The 16,851-nt window shown below is 50.7% G+C and overlaps 3 protein-coding genes across 4 annotated transcripts; all 3 read left to right on the top strand.

The window, feature by feature from the left end:
* The first annotated feature begins 549 nt into the window (after positions 1-549).
* pirt (phosphoinositide interacting regulator of transient receptor potential channels) lies at positions 550-1,867 on the top strand. Its single transcript, XM_076015780.1, has 2 exons — positions 550-762; positions 975-1,867. The coding sequence occupies exon 2, from the start codon at positions 991-993 to the stop codon at positions 1,396-1,398; it is 408 nt and encodes a 135-aa protein (XP_075871895.1). The 5' UTR covers positions 550-762; positions 975-990; the 3' UTR covers positions 1,399-1,867.
* An 805-nt stretch (positions 1,868-2,672) lies between these two features.
* tmem238l (transmembrane protein 238 like) lies at positions 2,673-4,352 on the top strand. Its single transcript, XM_076015779.1, has one exon. It carries the CDS (start codon positions 2,792-2,794, stop codon positions 3,308-3,310), a length of 519 nt encoding a protein of 172 aa, XP_075871894.1. The 5' UTR covers positions 2,673-2,791; the 3' UTR covers positions 3,311-4,352.
* Positions 4,353-8,215: 3,863 nt separating this feature from the next.
* On the top strand, positions 8,216-16,422 carry foxk2b (forkhead box K2b). 2 transcript variants are annotated; one of them, XM_076015725.1, is made up of 9 exons: positions 8,236-9,295; positions 13,075-13,269; positions 13,944-14,097; positions 14,203-14,349; positions 14,567-14,760; positions 14,838-15,043; positions 15,172-15,420; positions 15,490-15,669; positions 15,989-16,422. In XM_076015725.1, exons 1-9 carry the CDS (start codon positions 9,003-9,005, stop codon positions 16,195-16,197), a joined length of 1,827 nt encoding a protein of 608 aa, XP_075871840.1. In that variant the 5' UTR covers positions 8,236-9,002; the 3' UTR covers positions 16,198-16,422. The 2 variants fall into 2 exon arrangements, with proteins under 2 accessions (XP_075871839.1, XP_075871840.1); XM_076015724.1 differs by having other exon boundaries at positions 8,216-9,295; positions 15,490-16,422.
* The last annotated feature ends 429 nt before the right edge of the window (positions 16,423-16,851 follow it).

Raw genomic sequence — 16,851 nt, 5'->3', positions numbered from 1 at the left:
GAGGGCGATACCCCCCAAAGACCCCAGCTAAAGATTCTATAGGACTTCCTCCAGGGGCTTCGCTTATGCAACGCGCCTCTCATTGATCGCATGTTCAGCGAGCAAAAACTACAAGTTGTGGAGACTTGCTGCGGGGCTATTTGAGGATCAATAGTGCACCAACATGTCCGGCTCTATTGGAAAGTGTGTGTGTGTGTGTGTGTGTGTGTGTGGGTGGGTGATTGCTGTGCTGCATCAATCCAGTATCAGTTCAGAGTCCATTTCCTCTGCAGCCGCCGCCCTCTGCTGCTCGGCTTTGTGTGGAAAATCGAGGCAGAGGAGCTTTTCTTCCTCCCTTTGTCCGTTACCCCCAAACATTTTACTCAGTTTTTTTTTTCCTCCTTTGAAGCCAAACAACTTGTTGGCCAAAGTTTTGGAGGTTTTTTCGGCGGGGGTCTTCAGAGGCGGGGCCTGATGACTTCACGGCGCTCCTGAGGGGGCAAGGGGGAGGGGGTTTCCTCAGGGGGACCTGACGGCAAACCCCTCACCCTGGATGCTGCGGCGGGACCGAGCGATGGTTGTTGACGGTGAGGAGATGGTGCTCATGGGATTCAGAGGGGGAGGTGGAGAAAGCCGGGGAGGGTGTGTTTGGTCGGAAACACTGCATTTTTGACCGAGGTTCACACCAGGCGAGACGCAAAGTCTGTGTTGGCTTCCAAGTCAAAAGACTTCTGGATTTTCTTGAAGCTATCTTTTCGGTTGTTCTAAATAAGATACCCAAAGGTAGGTGTTTGTCTACTTCTGCTTTGCCTGCTGCTTGGGTACAGATGCTGCTTCTGGAGGTCTTTACTTTCTTTACAAGACATTAGGACAAAAAAATAATAGATTTTATTTTGAGATGTTTTGACTTTCTGCAACCAGTTATTTGCGTTTCCCTCATTCCCCACACGCCTCCCTGAACGCCGTCTCTCTCTGATACTCTCCACCATGCACAGAGTCATCCAGGAGGCCATGCCGGGCAACCCAGAGAACATCCCGCTGGGGGAGTGCACCCTGTCCCAGTCCCGGGACCAGCTGACACCCCCGAGCCGGACGGAGAGCACCGTGTTCAGCCTGTCCCGCAGCGAGTCCGTCTGGACCACCGAGGCCTCGCGCAGCAATTACCAGGACTTCTGGTTCCCCATCCACCTGATGTCCACGGGGGGCAGCTTCCTGGCATGCGGCTTCATCATCAGCGGCTTCTACTTTGCCGGCCACAGCAGGAAGGTCACCACCATCCTGGGTCCGGCCCTGGTGTCCATCGGCCTGATGGTTCTGGTCATAGGTGTGGTGCTCATCCCCATCACCAAGGAGAACATGCGGCGGTCCAGCATTAAGAAGCCGCTGACTTACTACAGGCCCCCGGTGTTCAACTTGTGATGGCACTTTTAAAGTCTCTCAAATGGACCGGGCAGTTATTCTCTCCATTTAAAAAGGATCTGGGACATTTTTGACTCTTATTGCGGAATGTGCATGGCAAAAGTCACCGCAGTTTGTCGAACGAGGAGGTGGAGGACGGCTTTGCTGCTCTTGAGAAATGCTATGTGTCAGCTACGTTTTACGACGGGTCCTCAACGTTCTTAATGGATATTTACGAGGGGGAAGAGTGGACGGAGGGGACTTCCTAATGCGGTGTGGTGCAGCACATGGCAATTCATGAATAATTAAAGGCATAGAGAGCTTCTGGTTGTCAGCTTGTGGTCTTGCTTCATCTTGCCAAAGTCCTGAGGAAACTTTTTGGAGTTTCACCGCGCAGAGCATGACGTGACGATTTGACTACCTTGACCCGGCGCTTCATTTTCACTGTGATTTAAATTGAAAGCTTTTGTTTGACATCCCAAATGCCTAACACGGGCAGGCCAAGGCAAATGAAAAAGGAAAGACGAGCGAGCACAGGCTAGGACGTAGTGTCAGTCACCTGTGCATAGCAAAGCCTCTCTAAACAACTGGCAGTGTTAGCTAGCCAGCATGATACCGACATGATTGTGGTTTCAAATGACAGCTAAATATCACAAGCAGATGTTGGCTACGTGCCACCAATGTTAGCAGACTCAGGGACGACAGCGAGGGACTGATTCTCTCAGCCAGCACGCTGTTGACATTCAACCTCCTTGCGAGCACAAATAATCATCAATTCATCTGATGGAACCAATTTGCATTTCAAAATCTCTTGAATTTGTCATTAAAAGTACGTGAAACCGTTGAGGAAAAATAAGGTCACCAAACAACTTCTATAAATCTCAAATGATTCTGACCTTATTAAACAGCGTTGGTGCTCAGTGAAAGGTTATTACGTAAAAAAAAAAAATAAAAAAAAAAATATTGAGCTGGTTCAACTTATATACACAGACGGGGTGTGCGGGGTAAACACAGGAAGTTTCAAGGGAGGTTTCAGTGAACACTGAGAGATTTGAAGGCCCTTGGAAAGTGTTGTCTTTTAAATTCTAATTTGAATGTCAAATCAGATATTTAAACTTCCTGCTGCCCTGCTGCCATTTGCATCGAGACATCCGCCTCTGGATCCCAGCTGGACGCGTGAATGCCAGGCAGCTGTCTTACATGCGTGACAGTGTGTGTGTGTGTGTGTGTGTGTGTGTGTGTGTGTGTGTGTGTGTGTGTGTGTGTGTGTGTGTGTGTGCTCAGCGAGTCAGTCTACTCAGAGGAAGCCACGCTGACTGTTTGTCCTCCGCAGTAAGGGGCGGGGCCTCCCCTCCAGTGCCGCACAGGTGTCTCCGGGCGACACCTGAGTCGGTGAGCAGCATCCTCCGCCACCATGGAGCGGCTGCACAGGTACGTCGGCGGCTGCTTGCCGCTCTTCCTGCTGGCCGTGGTGCTGGACGTGGTCGGCCTCGTGGTGCTCCTGGTCGGCGTCTTCGCCAACGTGCGCCTCGACGGACGCTTCTACGGCGACTTCTTGATCTACACGGGCGCGCTGCTCGTGTTCGTCAGCCTCTTCCTCTGGGTGCTGTGGTACGCAGGCAACGTGCCAGCCGGCACCGGCGACGACTACGACGCCAAGCGGCACGACGACGGCAGCGGCACCATCGCGCGCCTCGCCAGGAAGCTGTCCGAGCGGCTGAGCACCAAGCGGCGGGTCGAGCCGCGGACGCGCCCCACGGACTGGGGCGAGGTGGCGGACGAGCCGGCGGAAGGTCCGACCCCGCCCCGCAAGGCCGGCAGGGTGACGTGGGGCAGGGCCACGGCCTACCACAACCAGGGCTACGACGACAGTCTGGACCCGGGGTCGCAGGAGAAGCAGGAGAACGGCTCGGTCATCTCAGGAGGCCAGTAGACTGGACGTTCCAACTGTGTTCCACAGCAGAGCCTCACTAGGGGCTGACCAAAGTGGCTTCGACTGATTCTGGGGGGGGGTCCAAGACCCTCCCGGACCTTCAATCTTCTCATGATAAGCTCAAATATAATAACAATAATAATAATAATATTAAGGTTGCTACATTTTGAAAAGTATAGTTCTCAGTTGTTTCAGCAGGTCCACAATTTCAGCTTCTAATGTGAAATTACCTGAGAAGGGTATATATTGTTTTATGAAGGACTATGTGAAGACATGATGTGGCACATCTGGGACGTAGCTGGGATTAGGCCGACACAGGGCGCTAAGTGCTCCTCAACATTGTCCCCTTGTTGGAAAATACTTTTAATAGTGTGTCCATATTTTGGTTGTTGCGTCTCTGAACTTGTTTTCATTTAATTTCCCACGTCGAATCATTTCAGATTCTGCACATGTAAAATTGTGAATCTATTAACACAATGTGCAGAGAGCCAACACAATGATGTGAGGGAGGGTTTGGGGGGTGGGGGGAACAACGTATTTGCACTATTGGTTTCTCTCAAAACAGCCGAGTTGAGCATGAAGACGTTTGAAGGCGATGGCGTGGTTGTTTTCTCAGGGTAAATAAAAAACTCAGTGAGTCAGCAGTTTTGCCTAAAAATTAGCCACAGAGAAATCGCAATATTAACACTGTTGATTTACCGACGACTAGATTGTGAAAATGACTCTGCAGATGGAAAACCACTTACAAAATGAATGTGAGTTTCCTGTCAGTGGAAAGAAAAGCTTTTTTCTGACCGGAGAGTTTGATGCCTTCATCTTAGCAGATCGCTGAAGTTTTTAGGCTCGCGTTTGTCCTGCACAATTCAGCTTGAATAGATTTTTTTTCTATTATCACCTGTTGTAGGTAGAGTAAAGGGCTTGAAAAGTTTACTTATATGGATTTTTATATGTATATTTTGTAAGTATATTTTGTAGCTGGAAGAATCCAGACTGTTACCATGTGTTGTATAAAGTCAAATAAACTTCTTTATTTTGAGCGACCGTTTCAAGATCCCAGAGCTCTTGATTTTTATTCAGCTAAAAAGTGTTTACTGCGGGGACACTGAGGCATTTATTGCATGTTTTATTTCCCCCCTCCCCCCCCATTGGTCTAGTTTAACACCTCTCCCGCAGCCCCAAACCGGAGTTGCAGTTGCTCTGCATAACAATTCTAGCTTTGCTTAGAAAGTTTTTTTCCTAAATGCTGTCGGCCACATTCATCTCACTTTAAACGCTGCGGTGCTCCTCCTCAAGTGGAGCCGAGTCCTGTTTGCTCCTTGATTTGCCAACACAAACACTGGTCGGACTGGTTTGCCTCAGCGGCGCACTGTTGGTTAAACAAACCCGAGCAGCAGAGGATCATGGGTGACTCCACGCACCGCCTGCAGCCCCTGCTGCCGCCCCCATTACGGGAACAATCAGCCATGAAAAGCCTTTTGCTCGATCTTTAATTGACCACTTTAGCTCAGCGCTCATCAGAGCCTTTTTTTGTTTGTTTTTGGCTGCTTCTGTTCTGTGTAAAATACGCAGCTAGCGTGACCGGTGGGTGGACGCAGCTAATCCAAAAACACACACACACACACACACACACACAGGGCAGCGCAGTACGTTAATCTGAAGCCGCAGTCAAGTGGAGACAGTTGACCGACGGCAGCTTGACTGGTCAAACAGGGCGACGCAGGAGGAAGTTTCCATGACGCCCAGTTCCCCTTTGTGAGAAACAGCCTCAGCAGCAGCAGCAGCAGCGGCGCCGTTGTGGCCTTCGCACACACTGTGAATCGTTGGTTCAATATTTGGGAAAAGGGCGAGCAGCGCTACCCCGCAGAGCTGCTGCCTAGGTTAAAGGTCAATATACTCCCATATCCCCACTCATATACTTCCAGGAAAGTAAACGATCTAAATTTGGCATCCATTGGCGTCGGTGGCAGCAGCTGATGTTTGACACAAAGGACAAAGGATGAGGAATCTTGGCAGCTGACGTGTCATGAAAGGAGTCAAACGAGTCAGTCCTGGAGAAGGAATGAGGACAAGCTCGGTTGCCTGGCTGGGGTTCTATGCGACTATGAATGAAATGCGAGGCGTTGCTTCCAGTCAAAAGACCAGTCGACGGCTTCCCAGTCATCTGGTTGCCAGTCGCACTCACAGAACTGCCTGGGAACCTTCGCTCTCAGTCCAGCCAACATGAAGCTGAACAAATACACCGTCCTCTTCGCGTCGCTGGCTTTGATCCTGGACGTGGCCGGACTAATTATCTTCCTGGTGGGGATCTTTGCCCCGTTGACCTTCTGGGACTTCTTCATCTTCAGCGGCTCCCTGCTCATCTTCTTCAGCCTATTCCCCTGGATCTTCTGGTACATGTCGAACCTGACTGTGTCCGAGGAGGAGCTGAACCTGACCAAGCTGGACATCCTGTGACCTCTGCCTCCACTGTCCACCGGGAGCTGGCGATCCTGTCAAGAGGAGGTGGTGGGTTGACTAACACGAATGTGGAAGTAAATCCTTTCCACAGCAGGACCAGGATCACCCAGAACTCCAAAAACTCAGTTTCACCCTTTGACTCTTAAGGATTTAAAAAAACAAAACAACTTTTTTTCTTTTGGAGATGATGGAGAAGTGGTGTCTTCAGCCCTTTACCCAGGATGGACCTCTGAACGCTGCACTGCACCAAGATGCCGTATTCATGCCGCTGTGTACCATGACTTGACATTTATGTTGCACTGTCACTTGCACTTCAGAAGCCTGTCAACCTTTTAGAATGAGCTGCCATTGTGGTTTCCTTTTGTGAGGCTGCACCTGTGTGTGAACCTGACAAACAGGCGCCGTGGGTTTCAGCTCTAGGCTTTTGTTTTTCTTTTATCCAGCTCATCAAAGACCAGTGACAGACTAAAAACATACCCAACTATAATGGGAACAATAAAGTTCCACTGTGGAGGCAGAAATAAGAAACAAATGTCCTTGTCCTGTTTTAAATGCAGAAAAAAGAAGAAGGGAAGACCAAACTCTGCCTCGTGCAAGTTCGGTCGTTTTCCTTTCCTTTTTTTTTTTTGACTGTAGCGGCCAGCAGAGACGATGAAACCAATACCCCCAATTTTTCCCCCCCTTGGCCCTAATCAGCACTCAAGGCCCCATTAGCTCCCTCAGAACCTGCAGAGTGTTATTAATGCGTCCATTTGGTTGCTGCCCCTGAGAGAGGAAATGGAGGAGAGGCGTAATGGCTCTGCCTGAACAAAGAGATGGAAACCCTGCTGCTCGCCACTCAGGACGCCGCCACCGCCTTCACTGTAGCGTTCAAATCCCCGAGTTGCCTTGACGGTCATTATAACCCTAATCATCATCACCACCACCAGCAGCGTTTTCCACCCGAGAGTCACAGGTTAGCAGGTCAGACGTTGGTGATATTTCACTCCTATGCAATTTGAAAAACAAACAAAGTAACGGGAGCATATAGCGGAGCCGAGTGAGGGTACACAATTTGGTGATCTGATGTTTGCTTTTTGAAATGTGGCTGGTTTGCACATGGCGTGCTATCCTGTCAGGACAGGAAGTGGTTTTGCACTGAAGAAGCAGGCTGAATGAGCTCAAATGACGCAGTTGACTTTTATCCATCAGCGCAAGTTTTCACTGAATGTGTGAGATTGTTGTTTACATGATAGCGGGGAAGAGGAGGAGACAGCAGGAAGTTGATGGGTAGGGAAAAAACCATGTCAGACTGACCTAATGAGCCTTGGTTTATGTAACACTACAAATAATTTATAAAAATAAATAATCTATGTTGAGCAAATTAATCATTTAGCTCTCCAAATCTGTTCCTTTACTCCCAGTCGCCGGACTTGATTTGTGTCTTGTCTTCGGGGACAGAAAGGTGATGACCCGGCCACCTGAAGCTCTACACCCCAGAGACGGCAGGAGATCGTAGCCTGGAGAACCACAACTATTATTAATAGTATAAATATTTCAGCTGCTGATCCCCGGATGGCCTCATCAATCATCGCTACCTGTGATATTAAGAGCACAAACAAATTGGCCGCTTAAACAAAAGAGGCAGGCACCTATATGGATGTTACTTAATGCCGGGCTGCTGCTGCTCTCAGCCGGCCCCAGCTCGTCTTCTGGCTGGTGATGGAGGAGCGATGATGCTCTCTGAGGGAGCAGCCCTGAGGAGCTTAAAATGGCTGGTGGGATCATGATGTCATTGGTGCAGCAGGGCCCGAGCGGAGCATGGCTCCCTCCGGTGGTGTGTAAGGGTGGCAATCCTCCTGGCAATGGGGCCCAGATATTATGATATAATCTGTTATTGTTGTTGTTACTATTATTGTTGTTGATTTTGTTGCTGTAAATATTGACGTTAAATCAAAATCGTGTCAACTCGTACATGAACACATGACTGAATGAAACAATTACAACCCTTTGAAGGAATACAAGAAAAATCCTTTGGAGATTTTTAATGTTATAAAAATTATCCCAGAATTTATTTTGACAGTTAGTAAATCGTAAGGTATTTTGATTTAAACAACTCAATCTGTCAATGTGCTTATTATTATTATTATTATTATTATTATTATTATTATTATCATCATCATCATCATCATCATCATCATCATCATCATCATTGTTATTATTATTATTATTATTATTATTATTATTATTATTATTATTATTATTATTATTGTTGTTGTTGTTGTTGTTGTTGATGAATTTCTTTGCTCACTGCTGGTGACTGCAAACAGTGCAGGGGCCACTTCCGCTCGGACTGTGTTTACAAACAAGTGTCCCGCAGCGTCAGGTGACAGGGTCATCATCTTGCCTGCCGCCCCGCAGACAGACAGACAGACAGCCTGACGGACGGAGGCCGTGCCACCTGTCACGCACCTGCAGCCCCAGCAGCCGGCAGGATGAGCTGACAGGCCGGCTGCTCGTGTGACGGCCGGGGCCACGGCTGCTGTGTGCGCCTCGCTGACACACTTTCACCACGGTCACTGAATATCACATGAAAGACCGTCGCCGGGAGGATGCTGCTGCAGCAGCAGCATCAGTAAAGCCCGGGATGGATTCTGTAGTGGATCCGGAAGATCTGAGCGTCTTCACCACTGTGTCACAGTCCTTCCAAATGGTCCCAAACCGGCAGGTTAAATGTCGGTTTTTGAAGCAGATTCACTCTGTGATGTCTACTCGACGTCTCCGGTATTTTACATCCGTGATCACTTCCTCCGCGTCCTTTCCCACTTCCCGCCTCGTCCTTTTCACCCAGCAGCATATGGGCGCACCGCTACGCAGCAACCGACCTTGAACATGTCCTCGGATTCAGGAAGGCATCTGATTGGTCTATGCGCCGTGGCCGCATCGGTGTCCTGAGCTCTTATTGGTGGAAGGAGCTGCCCGTCACGTTACATCCGCGTTCTGCCTGTTTGGTTGGATCTCTCCCCGCTACCCTTTCTCTCGGCGGTGGGTCGGAGCCGCTGTCCCCTGGCCTCGCATGTTCCCCCTCTTATAAAAAATTATCCAGCTTTAGATTCGATGCCCCTCTCATCAACTCGCTCCAACCTCTAAAAACGCCGCAGTTCGGCGTGTGTGCACCTGCTGTGTGGGTGCTCGTGTTTGTGTGTGTGTGTTTCGGTGCTCGGGCCCAATATTTTGACGTGTGGAGACTTGAAACATGGCCGTGGTGAGCGGATCGTCCGGGCCAATTGCCCGGCTGGAGGGCCGTGAATTCGAATACATGATGAAAAAGCGCTCGGTAACCATCGGCCGGAACTCGTCTCAGGGCTCCGTGGACGTGAGCATGGGCCACTCGAGCTTCATCTCCCGGCGGCACCTGGAGATATTCACCGCCGGCGACGACGGCACCGGCAGCGGGGACTTCTACCTGAGGTGCCTCGGCAAAAACGGGGTGTTTGTGGACGGAGTGTTCCTGAGACGGGGCGCCCCTCCGCTGCAGCTCCCGCGGATGTAAGTTTTGCCTCCTCTTCTCTTTGCAGCACCGTCAGTCAATGGAACATGTGGATGCTCGTCGTCTGTGCTAATGCTGCTAATGCTAAGTGGATAACAACATTGGGCTGAGCTCGGCCAGCACGGACCACGTGTTTAGCATGTTAGCAACAAACCAACACCCTGCCGCCCGAGCTGCTCACTCTGGAGACATTTTTAATCGGTTGTTAGGTTTATTAGTCACCCCACCGAACCCCAGAACCCTCTGGAAGGTTCTAACCAGCCCACAAGACCTCCACGTCTGTGTCAAAGATTGCTAGTTAGCTCACGATATTAGCCCCGCCGTATGAAGACCATTGTTATTATGGGCTCGGGTTTATCGTTTTGTTGTTATTGGAATGCTTTTGTAGAACGTTTATCGTGTGAGACTGTAAACAATGTGCCCCCCTCGCCCCCCAGCCTCGTTGTCAAGCAAACATGCCAGCGAGCAGGCAGCTTCGCCCTGCTAGTGAATGGAAGCTCCGCTCCGCTCGACCCTGAAACGTAAACAAACCAGCGGGTCCCCGCCCTGCCCTGCCGGGCTTCCAGTCACAGCAGCGCGGCAGCGCACCAACCTTTGGCCTCCTTCTCACAAAACCGCCTACGGCTGCCGTTATATGAAAAATCCACTTATCCGCATTAGTCATTACAAACAAGGATAGGAAGAGCCGTTCGCTGGTAGTCGGGTAACTCCAAATGAACGCGTGTTTTGGGTCCCAGACGCCAGTTCAGCCATGTTGTGCAGGTCGCAGCCTGCAGCTTCCCGCCTGGGAAGAAGAAGAAGAAGAAGAAGAAGAAAAAACGCCTAAATCAACTGAGGACATTAACAGTTTCAACATGTAGGAGAATGCAAACAGTCAATTTTCTATTTTTCTCATTTAAATCAAATCAAATTTCATTTATTGTCATCGCAACAGGTAGCTACAACGAAATTGGTTGGGCTTTCTCCCCAAAGTGCAATTTAAAAAAGTCAGAAAAGTAAGTAATAAGATTATGAATAGAAACAATTAGGAATAACAAGTTTAAAACATTGAGTGAGAACCAGGAAGCTGTTAGGAGAGCACAGTCACAAACTCAAAAGGACCATGTGCATTACTGGTGATGAGCTACACTGTAAAATAAATGAGTTGGTCAGATACTGTATTAATTGTTCACAGGAAATTGAATTGTTACAGCAGTAGTGCGTTATTCATTCATTCAGTCAACAAAAAGTTGTGAACTTCTGTCAAATTGAACCGTTATGCCCTCAAACATCGAGACAAATTCCTTCTATGTGAGAACACACTTGGCAACACATTTGATTCTGATGGAAGATGACATATTAATCCCCCTGAGGGAACTCCCTCGGGGAGTTTTCTTTTTAAATCTATCTATACGATCATATTATGATGAACAGGAATGGGTGCGCGTCTCTCTTACTGTTAGGATTTATTTAAATGCGGGATGGTGGCAGATGAAATGAAATAAGTCACTGGGACGGTATAATAACATCCTTTTTTTGTGTGTATTATGTGTAATATTACTTTCTTATATGTGTTCTTTGTCTATAAGCAGCTATTTTGCAACGTGTTTCTGAAAGTAGATCATAGGACCAGCTGACGGATACAGGATGCTTGTTGACACTGAGTCAACAGATTTGGGTGTCAACAAGTGGCTTCGGTTTTATTTCTCACAAAGGTGGCTCCCAATGAGGGCACCATTTCCCACACTGCGCCGTGCTATTGTGCTATCAGTCAGTGTCAAACCACTCTGTGTGTGTGTTTGAGTGTGTGCGCACAACAAACAAAGAAAAAGCTTGTTTTGACTTTATGTAAATGCTGCATCACAAAACCTTTATTTTCCCCCTCCCTCCTCTCTGCGTGCTCACATTTGTCCAGCAGCTGATTGTTGAAGCACTTTTGGTTCCAACACCACACACGGACACGCACACGCACACGGACACACCTCATTTAAATAACGCTTTGGTAAGAAATTAGGAAAAAGCCGCGGCGGTTTAGTGTCGATCGACCCACAGAAGAGCTTCTAATGGGTCTCCGCGTCGTCCTTGACCGTTATCCTGGAGCTGCAGAGGGTGTTTCAACGACCCCTTGCCCTCCTCACCCTGGGTGGGTCGAGGGGGAGGTGGAGGGGTGTTGGCAGTGTAAGAGAGGATTCCTCTGGGCTGATGTAAACAGTCTCCCCTGGCCCTCTCCCACCACCTCCCTGTCCTCTCCCGCACCCGCAAATTCTCTTCTTCTCCTGCCGTCTCTCTTTTGTTTACAGTGTGTGTGTATATGTGTGTGTGTGTGTGTGTTGTTGACAGGCTGGGCTGAGGGGGGATGAAAGTGTCCTATTTGTTGCCGTTCTCACAACTTAGCAGCAGTAGTGCAGCGACTGTTTTCTGTTTTGGCCTGGTAGAGCGTCGGGGGAGGTGGATTTTTTTTTTGTTGTTGTTGCAAAAACAGTTGTTTGTTGCCACTCTATCAGTAGCTGCATCCCCGCTACAGCTTTTTTGCAAAATAACAGCGATATTTCTAAAATTTAGACAAAGTACATATGCGATTTTCAGGCATTTCCATCGAATAGATTCGATTCTCGTAAATCTCGCGGGACGAGATTTACGACAATCATGTTTGCGTTTGTTGGTTTTTGTTTGTTGACTATCAAGAATGGTTGTTATATTTTTCTCTTTGATTACTTGTGAGAAAAAAAAAGTGATCTGGTCACGTGACCCCGTACGTCATGTCAGCTGACGTGTAAATGTGAAAAGAGTGTTTCCAGGACACTTTTGCGATATAGCTCCATATGGATACGTGTGGAAAAACCACCTCATGAGAGCAACAAAACCTTGTAGCCATATTTGCGAGGTTTTTCCAAGTTTAGGTAGATAGATGGATGGATAGATAGATCGATGGATATTACCGTTTGTACAAGTTAAAAACATGTTAAAACAGGTGGAATTGATCTTTCCATCACCAGTGTTTTATGCAATGGAAACGCAGCTATAGTTGAAATGCGTGAGCAACTTCAAGGCCCAGTGCGTAACAATTAAAGTGAGTTTTTATATTTTTGGGCAGTGACAAAAAAGAAATCCATGCGATTGCCTTCTTTTTCGTTTTTTTGCGTTTTCCGTTTGCATCTCGTTAGCGCCACACGGTGATCTGAGCTCCTGAGATTGATGTCAGAGATTGTCTCCTTTTTTTTAAGCATTTGTGGATATTTTTAGAAATGCGTGTCCCCACTCTGTCTCTTACACTCAGCCGCCTGTTTTCCAGAACAACTCTGATGTTATTTAAAGACCTTCCGCGGCATTAATCAGAAGCCGGGAGCCGCCGGCTTCCTGGTCGTCGGCTCCGGGAAGTGTTCCGGTCTCGTAAGCTGAAGTTTAAATGTTGCCATTGTTCAAGAATTTATCATCTGCTTGCTGCGATGCGAGTTGGACACGTTTCAGAATTTTCAATAGAGCACCGCTGATCTCCTATTTGTTGCTTAACTTAATGTCCAACTGATGAGTGAACAATGACAGCAAAGAACTTTAATGATCAGATCTGAATTTTACTTCCCGCAAAATTGAACTAAACTCTAAACTCTTTAGCCCTGTGTTTGCTGCTTCCTTCTGGTATGTTGGTTTTATGGTCGTACTTGATCTCCCTCACGTTTCAAAGTGGACCGAACAAAGCAGCCTGCGGGAGTCTGAGCCAACGCCTGGCCCGGGCGGGGTTGGGCTCACCCTTTGTTGCATCACAGAAGGGTGAAAGTTCTCCTCCTCTCTGCCGCTGCAGGTGCACCTTCCGCTTCCCCAGCACCAACATCAAGATCACGTTTACGGCGCTGTCCAGCGGGAAGAAAGCCAAGCGCGAAGCCCCGGAGTCCCCGGTGAAGCCGGTGCAGCCCCAGATCGCCCCACTGACCATCAACATTCCAGACAACATGGCTCACGCCATGAGCCCCCTGCCGTCGCCCACCGGCACCATCAGGTAGGCGGCACCGCCGGCGCCATCTGCTGACCCGTTAGGGAACTTCGGTGCCCGGCGTACCCACGTTGGCGCCGCCGATTTTCTACACAGAAGGACAAATGAGCTTTAGCCTGGTAAAACCCCCGCAGTAAGTCCCAGCCTCACGCCGCGGCCTGCTTGACCTTGAAGTGTCAGCTGACACTGCGGCGACCCCCCCCCCTACGCCCCTCCCTCTTCCAGCAGGGATCAGCTCAGGGCTTAGTTGATCTAAACCTGCCGCTCCAGCTCTCTGGAGTGAAGCCAGAGGGGGTTTCCTCTGTCGGCCCGGAGGGTTCAGGGGGGGTCCAGCACGCGGCCGTGATGTCGGCGAGTCGCACCAGAACCAAGTCTGGGTCGCCAGGGCGCGAGATTTCTTTGGGATGACCACGCCCCAAACTCATTTGATTGGTCACTGCGAAGTCTCTCACTTCTACACATGGATGTAAGATAAGAACTATAGCCGTGTTATAAGGCCTTTATAATAGCTGCTCTTAACAATGGCCTCTCGTTCACTCACACACTCAAACACTGATGGGTGGCTGCTGCCAGGCAAAGCGCTGCCAGCCCCATTGGGAGCAGTTTAGGGTTCAGTGTCTTACTCGCCAGTGATGGGACCATGTGATCCAGTAACTCTTGTCTGTCTGTCTTTACTGCAGCGCTGCAAACTCGTGTCCCTCCAGCCCGCGCGGCGCAGGCTCGTCGGGCTACCGGATGGGCGGCCGCATGGTCAGCTCGGCCGAGCTGCAGCTGATCAACGACAACTCGCAGCCGGAAAACGAGAAAGACGCCTCGGGGGGCGACAGTCCCAAGGTGAGTCCGTCCGTCCGTCGCCCCATCTGTCGGCTCTGACGGTGGCGCGCGTTGCTGTTGGCTGGAGGCTCCTGACTGACTTTTCGTCCTTGCTCGGCTCCCCAGGACGACTCCAAGCCTCCCTACTCCTATGCACAGCTGATCGTCCAGGCCATCACGATGGCGACGGACAAGCAGCTCACACTCAACGGAATCTACAATCACATCACAAAGAACTACCCGTACTACCGCACAGCAGACAAGGGCTGGCAGGTACGGCTCCGCTCCGTTATTATCGTGTCATTACAGTGTTGGCTGAGTTTCAGCCGGTCTGGATCAAAAATCCAGGGTCCGTCCAGTCCGAGACCGAGACCAGACCCAGTAAAAATGCCTCCGAGACCCTTAAAAAGTGGTCTGGAGGCCGAGGCCAAGCTCCAGGACTGCAACACTAGAGCTGGCTGGGCGCTAAACCAAACCATCTCCTCTGCAGAACTCGATCCGCCACAACCTGTCGTTGAACCGCTACTTCATCAAGGTGGCGCGGTCGCAGGAGGAGCCCGGCAAAGGTTCCTTCTGGAGGATAGACCCGTCCTCGGAGGGCAAGCTCATTGAGCAGGCCTTCAGGAAACGACGGCCCCGGGGGGTCACCTGCTTCAGGACCCCACACGGACCCCTGTCCTCCAGGTGAGCGGCCTTGACATCTCGCCGCACCCCAAGAAGTTGAAGTCGAGCTTGTCTAAGCCCCGCCTCTTCCTCCTCAGGAGCGCCCCAGCCTCCCCCAATCACTCGGGGGTCCTCTCCGCTCACTCCAGCGGCGTCCAGACCCCCGACAGCCTATCGCGAGAGGGCTCCCCGGTGCCCCTGGAGCTGGAGACCACCTCGGCCCCGGCCTCCACCAACACCACCACGGTGGTCCAGCCCAAGCTGGCCGTCATCCAGGAAGCACGCTTTGCACACAACACATCAGGTGAGGCGGAAAACAACCTGGGCTTTGCTGCTGTAAGCTCGCTGTGTTAGCTCGCTGTGTTAGCCTTGTTTGGCCGCTAACTAGGAGCAAGACCCTTTAATTTTGGTCGTGGTAACCATCTGTTCCAGGCTCGCCTGTCGGCAACCAGCCGGTACTCATAGCAGTCCAGCGCTCCTTACCTCAAAGCATCAAGCCGGTGACCTACACCATGGCGTCCCCGGTGAGCACCAGCGCCGCTCAGCCCGCCGTCCAGACGGTCCACGTCCTGCAGCAGATCCCAGCGGCGGCCCTGAGCTCCGCCCTCCTCGCCCAGCCGGCCACAATCATCGCCAAGAGCGGCGAGCCGCAGGAGAACGGGGAGCATTCCGAGATCAAAGGTCAGCACTCGCAAACTGGTTTAAGTGCCTGTTTCCCCTGCGATGGCGCTGACCATGTCCTCCTCGCAGTCAAAGTGGAGACGATCCCCACCATCACCTCCATAGGCGGCTCCAGTCGCATCATCCAGAGCGTCACGTCGGCTGCGCCCCTGCAGACTGTTACCATCGTGCAGGCGGCCCCTGTTGGTCAGCACCAGCTGCCAATCAAGGCCATCATGCAGAACGGCACCCACAGTGCCACCGCTGCAGGTGAGCGACACTCACACCCCCTGTTTAGTTTGACAACAAGAGCCCAGAGCACGTTGGAGGTGCAAATAGTGCAAGGCTGTCTTACCACCTTTGGCCACTGGGAGGCTCCGATGCTCCCAAGATGCTCATCATCATGGAAAAAGGATGTTAAAAGCGCCAAAACCTCACACATTTATTTCTTTTGCAGCGTTTTTTTTTTTTTTTCTTCTCACATCTTCACAATAAAAGTCCGGGGGGGGGGAGAAATCTGTTTCCTAGAGTTATTGTCCTACTTCCTCCGCTGCCCTGAATTCAGCCACTCTCTTCTCTCCTGCAGCTGCTGTTGTGGCGAGCCCCCTCCACCTGCTGGCGGCCCACGCCTCCGCCTCCGCCTCCCTGCCCACCAAGCGACAGAACGGGGACCAGCTAAGCAGCGAGCAGCCCGACGCCAAGCGCGTCAAGTCGGAGGAGAAGAAGGACGACGTGAAGGCAGCTACGGCCTCGGACTCGCCCGCCGCAAACAGCAACGGTGGCAGCCAGGCCAACTAACCTCTAATACCACCACCACCACCACCTTCAGCACCCTTCACCGTCTCCTTCTTGTTTTCTTCCTCCTCCTCCTCCTCGTCCTCCTGCCACTGACCCCTCCCCCACTCCTCCACCCATCCCAGGTGCCAAACGGAGAGAATTCCATTTCCTTTTTCACTTTCTGTCAGATGGCATCGAAAAGAGAAGCAGAAAAGTTGTGACCACACCCCCTTTAAGAGACTGGAAGGACAATAAGAAAAAATAAGAAAAAAAATCACAAGTGGGACAGAGAAGACCTGAAAGGTGTCCCCCTGGCTCCGCCCACCCAGCCAGCCAGCCAGCCAGCCAGCTGACCCGGTCCGAACCACAGAACTCCAACCCGAGACCACAGGAAGCCTTAACCACCCTTCAGCTCCGGCTGGACGCCACCTTTCTGTCACATCTACCTCAACAGATGGGAGACGCCAGCAGATGAAAAACAAACAGACAAAAGAAGAAGCAACATCATCCTCTTGCCCCCCCACGCCCCCCCTTTCTTTTTCTGTGGCTCGCGGGATCGATGGCGAGCAAGGCGGAGTGGCCGGAAAGGGATCAACTTGGTCGGAGCCGATATTCCTGGAACTGTGGCAGCTAGCCTCTGACAACACTGACCTTCCGCAAACCCACAGCATCGTG

Source organism: Nelusetta ayraudi, unplaced genomic scaffold (genome assembly GCF_046127955.1).
Source record: "Nelusetta ayraudi isolate G7.1 ecotype Tasmania unplaced genomic scaffold, CSIRO-AGI_Nayr_v1 ptg000195l, whole genome shotgun sequence".
NCBI lineage: Eukaryota > Metazoa > Chordata > Actinopteri > Tetraodontiformes > Monacanthidae > Nelusetta > Nelusetta ayraudi.
The sequence above is the reverse complement of the archived record's forward strand: the minus strand, read 5'-3'. Positions and strand labels throughout refer to the sequence as shown.

What these genes read in the sequence shown, in the direction of transcription:
- pirt (XM_076015780.1), top strand. Translation starts at nt 991, where the DNA reads ATGCCGGGCAACCCAGAGAACATCCCGCTGGGGGAGTGCACCCTGTCC.
- foxk2b (XM_076015724.1), top strand. Translation starts at nt 9,003, where the DNA reads ATGGCCGTGGTGAGCGGATCGTCCGGGCCAATTGCCCGGCTGGAGGGC. An exon ending in CACGGACCCCTGTCCTCCAG is followed by an intron (nt 14,761 to 14,837) that starts GTGAGCGGCCTT and finishes CTTCCTCCTCAG; the next exon opens with GAGCGCCCCAGCCTCCCCCA. An exon ending in CTTTGCACACAACACATCAG is followed by an intron (nt 15,044 to 15,171) that starts GTGAGGCGGAAA and finishes CATCTGTTCCAG; the next exon opens with GCTCGCCTGTCGGCAACCAG.
- tmem238l (XM_076015779.1), top strand. Translation starts at nt 2,792, where the DNA reads ATGGAGCGGCTGCACAGGTACGTCGGCGGCTGCTTGCCGCTCTTCCTG.